A 6813-nucleotide genomic window follows, 5' to 3' on the forward strand; every position below is an offset into this window, starting at 1 on the left:
CAGCTGGTGCCAAATACCTCCATATGAGATTATAAGGTGATGTGATTTCTGGCTGCAGCTGATCAGTGTTAGCAGCTAGTGCTTAGACTGTGACTTCTGCTGGTCACTGCTCTCCTTGCCCTGCCTGGACCAAGATTATGGCACTCCCATACTGTTGATGGCACTGCAGGGAGAGCCCCTTCCTAACCCCGATAGCCTAATGACATACTTTAAATAAACTCACCTGAAAACACACCAAAAAAAGCCACAACCATGATTTTTGCTAAACTTCAATTTTCTGATAGAACTGCATTGGGAAGCAGTCACACGTCATGTTTTGTCAGGAGACCTCACATATCAGCAACCGTCAGCAGACTGGGAATGCATCACTGGAAACCTCCCTCCAACTCCCAGCCTAAATCTTAGCAGAGCTCGGATGCAGCTCATGCAACATTGCCAGAGAGATTTAAAGCTGCCTCACATCAATATACGTTGTGCTTGTAAATTACAAACTCTACCAGTGTCAGGCACACTTAAAATCAATGGAGAACCTAATCTCCGCTCTGGTTGGGTATTGATTTAACTACATCGACTTAAATTCAAATATAGTAAGTCAATAGAGCTCCCTAGCATTGACATAAAAATGCGGGTTAAAGGTACTTCTGCCAGTGTAGCGTGTCCTAAGAAAAATAATTTTAGCAGGATTAATTTTTTTTTGCCTGGGTTTCCCTCTGGACATGGTTGGACAGTCACAAGCAGGCAGGTTAGTTCCTGAAGACATGTAAGAGGCAACAGCATTGCTGAAAGGAAGAAACCTCCAGGAGAGGCTGGAAAACCAGAAGGCAGTACACGCCGCTATGTCCTGCAAAGCTCAGCAATCCCTGTTTGCATATCCCCATACGCATAAATGGGCACGTGAATTCTGCCAGTTTTCTGCCAGACTAAAACAAAGTAACTGAAGCCACTTGCACCAGCGATCTGAGGTTAAATTAAACCATCATGGGACCTGGAGAGGATTGGATTCTGTGCCAGCTTGTAGTGGAAATTTCTTACTGGGTCTGAGGCAAAGAATATTAATAAGAAAATCAGAAGAGTGGATACATACAAATGGTAGCAATGCATAGCAAGAGGCAGATTGTTTCCTAGCAACACAGGCTTTAGGCTGGTTAGTTTTGGTTAGCATTTTCTGACTAATAGCTGCAATTTTTATCTGTACTGCTGCTCACTTGCCTACCTGTGCTGAAAGAGAGAAAAACGAATAGAGAACGTAGGATAGGATCCGCCTGCACTAGACTACGCATGTGGAAGTGAGATCTCTGCGTGCGAAGGACTTGCCAGTGCCCCGAAAAACGATGGGCTGAAAGCACCTCTAGGGGTGCCCATTTCTGCCATGTGTGAACTAGCTCAGGACCTTGTGCTTCAGGCAGCTAAGCCAGGGCACACGAGTTTCACCTCCACTGTGTTTTGGCACTTCCCTCCTTCCCTATCTCCATCCCACAGTATCATGTGCTCCAGGAATACCCCATGGCTAATTCTGCTCTCAGTATCATCAGTGAGAGACCCCTGACTTCACAGGCAATAGGGCAGAGCCCCTACCTTTTATATATTTATGGATTTTGTCTGTGGCTTTATTTACACCATGTCCTCAGAGAATAATGTAGGAAACCAGCTTCTCTGTATGTGTGTGTGTGTCCATGTGCGTGTATGTATAGGTCTTGGCATATTGGGACCTCTGCTCACCTATTGCAAGGTAAATAATTAATGATTGCATGTCTGTTAGTAACTTTTCCTGAAGGTGTTTGAAAAATGCCTTGCACTGCTAGGGTGCTACAAAAGCAATTCCCAATAAAAACCCTAACCATCCCTTTAGACAGCATCTGTGACCAATATGGGCTTGATACGGGTGTCAGCTAAAGGTCTGATCTGGGGTTTCCGCACATACACTTCGGGACCAGCTCCTTAATCAGGCTCACAAGCTCTGCTTTCTCCATACAGGCCCTGCTTACTTCTCCCCAGCCTGTCAGTAACTTCCAGAGCTCAGCCTCTCTCATCCTCCTGGAGAGCTCCATGGATTTTAAGTCCAGTTTCCTTTCTGCAAGAGGAAAGAATGTGAGAGACGCTTTAGAGAGCACATAAGTTTTCACGTTGTCTGTAACTCCTCTGTGCTGCCAGAGAGGAAAAAATCACCCAGTTCGTGCAAATGCTGCAAAGCGATTGCTGTAATGCAGGGGGTGGCAGCGTTGAGGAGAGCAGCTGCTGCACCCCAAGTGACATGGGTTTGCAGTCCCGTACCCTCCAGTGATCTGTCTGCAGCTCTAAGTATTTAAAGCCAAGGACCGGGGCTTTGCTAGTCCATGACATCTCTAGAGGTGGTGGCACCATCTCCTCTGTCTCACTTCCTTCCCCATAGTTCGGGATCTCTACAGCCTTCCCCTCCCCAAGAGAAAGGCTGTAGAATAAATCTTACTAGCCACCAGAGAGACCATACAGGGGAGTGAATCACGAGAAGTGCCCAGCCATGAGAAAGCCTTATGCCAAGCCTTGCGCTTTACTAGGACAAAAGCAGCAGATCCACAAGACACGAAGCCACTGGAAATTGAGGCTTCATTCAGTCCATGGGACTGGCTGTTTATGTCCTACATTTGTTTTTTATCAGCCATGAAAAACCGTCTGGGTAAGAGGAAAGCAAGCAGGTTTTTGACGTACAAAGAAAGCAAGGCCTGATTAACTGAAGAGGGAGAAGAGATTTCATTTATTTGGGTTATTTAAAACTCTGCAGTCTTTGTTAACAGCTGCTCAACTCGAACAAGCAACCTCTCTCCGAAGGAGTCAGCACTGCTCCTCCTTCACTGCAGAGCTGGGAAAGTGCCCATCCGCACGAGTGAGTCATCCAGACAGGCCTCCAACAAAGACTGCTCTGGCTAGGATGAAAGCATAAACTCTTTACTTCTCCTGGCCTGAGCCATAAGTAGACGAGAGGAGGGAGGGAGGGAGTACAGAACTACTTATTTCCCTTTCTGCTTAGGTTTAGAAAGGCTAAAGAATGGAAAGAGTCTGTGGGCAGGGACCCAGAGGGACAAACAAATGCCACTAGACAATGAGACCCCAAAGCTCACCTACCTTATTTGAGCTTACCAAGATGAGTATCTGCCGTCTTAAACTTTTCACAGATCTTTGGCAGGAGCACATGGGCACCCACCATGCAACTCACTTCAGCAATGATTTTTGTGGATGTGTTACTCGTGGCTCCACAGTAACAGCACTGAAAAACACAGGACAGGGAATTAATGCCAAGACAAAAGAGAGGGGATGCTGCAAAGTGGGGAATGCTTTCACACCCCCAGAAGTCCATGGGAGTAGAAGGCACCCAAGTCAGGGGTGTTGACTGCCACAAGTCACTTGCTAAGATCACGGGACTCCCTCTTCCATGGGTTAAAACACATGGCAAAGTGGAGGGCACAGCAGTGCCAGACCTGCTCATAAAGAATGTTGATAATGTGCAAATAATGGATTTTCAAGGTGCTATTGAATGATGTTACTACTATTTGGCAACATTCTGTTTAATTTTGTACCTATAATAAATCCTGAAGGTAAGGCCTGGATTGTGTCCGTCTGTCACATGAGTAAACATAATGAATGTGCAATTAAATGAATTCATGAGTAAGGTGATACACCAATGAAGCACTCCTCTCTCATGGTAGAATTCACCCCATTGAAAGCAGCGGGGTTCTCCTACTGGCTTTTACAGCGTAGAGCAGCGTAGACCACCTGTGGTTTTAAATCAAGGATGAGAGTCTTCCACCTCTACCCATCCAATCTGTCCCACCAGGACCCGTGGTAGATAAGCACTCTTCAGCACAGGAGAAAGATCTGCTGAAACCTCTGCACATCTTCTGGCCAGACCGATTCACTGTTTCTCTGCACCCCAGGGAATTCCTGTTGGTTTGGCTCATTTCTTCACTTTTATTATGACTGTAAGTTCTTCGCGCAGATCTTATCTTTTTGCTCTGTGGTTGAACAGCACTCAGAGGAATAACCTCTGGGCATGAGAATAGGCCAGGAAAATCCCCAAATGATAACCTGGGAAAATCCAGAGCTGAAAATCCAGCATATGCTTTTCTTCAAAGGGTAGGTCCATGGGAGAGAGTGGAGCTGCAGAAATGTCTGCTGTGTTAAGGCTGCGCTGAAGCTGGCCTAAAACTGCTTCTTGGTGGAGCAGGACTTGTCCCTTGTGAGCTACCAGAAAGCAGCACGTCTTCTGCAGCAGCTCTTCTGCGAAGACCTCAGGGATTCCCCTCCCGCTTCCACAGAAGTGCGGAGTCCCTGCAGCACGACTGCCTAACATCAGAGCATGGAGAGACTTTACAACACAAACCGCCTGACTGCACAAAGCTCCTGTGGTCGACAGAATGTGTCCCAGCTGCCTGGATCCCAGGTCTGCCCTGAACGAGAAGTCTTTCAGTCTCCATAAACACGTGCAGCTTTCCACGGAAGTGATAGCTATTCTTTTACAGGCAGCTATCTGGACCCAGGTCATCAAAACCAGAACGTCACACAGTAAAAAAATATTGGGTGCCTGAAACACCTCTGAAGCCCTGAAGTTGTCACTAAGGGAGAACAGTGCGGCTGTCTGTTCAGCAGCAGCGCAGCCTCCCTCCTCTGCACCCCTGGCCTTTCCCAGTTTCAGTCTGGAAAGGTGGATGGGGATTTCAGTGTATCTATTCAGTCATCAGCTGATGAGCTGCCAACAACTATGTTAATTTTCCCCTGTTGTAATAGGCCGTTTAGGGCCCCAGCCAATGACCAGAGAAGCTGCTGGAAAGAGTCCCGCTGATTTCAATGGCTGTCCAACAACATGCAGCCATATACACCGAAAATTAAACACAGATTCGCTTCACACAGGCCACAGGACTGTCCTCTGTTCCTCGCAATTATCATTATTATTGTCATTACTGGATTTGAATTAATGTCTGTGAGTGCAGATGGACAGTGTTTTATCGAACAGAAATTCTGTCATTTAACTAGGACTTTCTCAGAACTTAAAACAAAGGAGAATGATTCCAGATGCTGCTCTTTTCCTTTTGCATCCCCACAGCTGCTGACCAGCTATGGTGTCCACAGCAAAATCTGAATTTCTTTTAAGTGAATTGTAAAATCTGTCAAAAAATTCTTTACATACTGCAAAAAGAAAATAAAAACCTTAAGCTGAACAGCAGAAACTGGTAAAGCTGCCAAAGGAATGTTAACAAGTTAGCTAAAGACAGGGATCATTAACACTTTAAAAAAAAAAAAAAAGAGACTGCTCTGTAGTTTAAAAAAAGAACTCTAATTTCATCTTTTAGCTTTATAGATAACGGTGGGTTTGTGGGAAAGGAAATCGTTCTGTCAGCTCTGCATGGATCCCATTAACGCTTTTTTAATAAAAGGAGCTCAGAATCTATCACCACTTTGATCTCAGTTCAATAAAGCTAATCTTAGCGTTGGTTTTAACATGGACATTTAATTGTATTTAATCACCTTCTGCAAAAATCAATTTAGTTGACATGATACTGACCAGGACTGGTCAGCAGAGATAAGGAAGAGCTATGTTCTAGCTACTCCACCCTATTACACTCACCTCTAAGCAGGCAACTAATTAATGTGGTTATCCTCATAACACCCTTGGGAGGAAGGGAAAATGCTACTCTTTTTTGTTTTTTTTCAGATAAAGAACTCAAGAAACAGTAAAATTAAACGACTTTCTCAAGGTCACACAGTAAATCTCTGACAGTGCACACAATGAACTTCTTGTTTCAAGCTGGCACCCTCACCCCTAAATCAGCTCTTTGCCTAAAATGAAGACATCTGTCACTAACTGACCTGATGCTGATCGCGACCGATTTTGCTAGTTGGCTCTTCTTAAACTGCTAGTTTAAACACTGCTCAGTTTTGTATTGAACTTGCCCTGCAGAGTATAAACTTCATGCCAGTGCTCAATGAACACGAGGTTTTCCACCCAGAGCACAAAAGTGAATTTCAGGAATATTTTACCACAGAGCTTGCTTGGAAAGCTCTGGGATTGCCTCATGGCACCCTTTGTAATTCATGTCATAACTTAGGTCTGCATTATTAACCATAACATTTTATATTTACAGAGCATCCTCCAGCCAAGAATCTCAGTACACTTCCTATCTATTATTAAAACCTTTCAACATTCCTGCAAAGTGAATTTGACATCATTTAGGAGACGGAAAAACTGGGACGTGGAGAGGAAAAAGGCCAAAAATTTAAAAAGAAGTTACTGGAAGATTTTTCTATTATTTTCCTTGGAAAAAAAAAATCCTTTATATTTATGTTTAAAAGTTCTCAGACTTGACAAGAGTAATAAATTTGTTCAGCCAACCATGACCATCATAGATGTGCCTAGAGATGGTAGTGCCTGATACCGTCTACAGCAATTCTCAAAATGTGCCTAGAGTGCCTGATACCGTCTACAGCAATTCTCAAAATAGCAATTAGCAATGTACATATTTCTGGTTTTATTAACACAGACTATACGTGCAATTATCTGTGGCACACGCTTATTCTTACTCTAAGGAAAATCATACATAGTTGATTTTCATACCAGCCAAATAAATTTGTTCAGCCAACCATGACCATCATAGATGTGCCTAGAGATGGTAGTGCCTGATACCGTCTACAGCAATTCTCAAAATAGCAATGAGAATATTACATATTTCTGGTTTTATTAACACAGACTATACGTGCAATTATCTGTGGCACACGCTTATTCTTACTCTAAGGAAAATCATACATAGTTGATTTTCATAACAGCCAACAAAGCTTTGCCAAAGG

At 44.0% G+C, this 6813-nt stretch overlaps 1 protein-coding gene across 1 annotated transcript; it reads right to left on the minus strand.

Annotated features, from left to right (window-relative positions):
- Positions 1-1889: 1889 nt before the first annotated feature.
- CDNF (cerebral dopamine neurotrophic factor) lies at positions 1890-5149 on the minus strand (the record flags this gene model as incomplete). Its single annotated transcript, XM_009285547.1, has 2 exons — positions 1890-2071; positions 5083-5149. Coding segments are annotated over 2 exons (249 nt in total), but the record flags the coding sequence as incomplete, so codon positions are not given.
- Positions 5150-6813: the final 1664 nt, after the last annotated feature.

Source organism: Aptenodytes forsteri, unplaced genomic scaffold (assembly GCF_000699145.1).
Source record: "Aptenodytes forsteri isolate BGI_AS27 unplaced genomic scaffold, ASM69914v1 Scaffold87, whole genome shotgun sequence".
Taxonomy (NCBI): Eukaryota; Metazoa; Chordata; class Aves; order Sphenisciformes; family Spheniscidae; genus Aptenodytes; species Aptenodytes forsteri.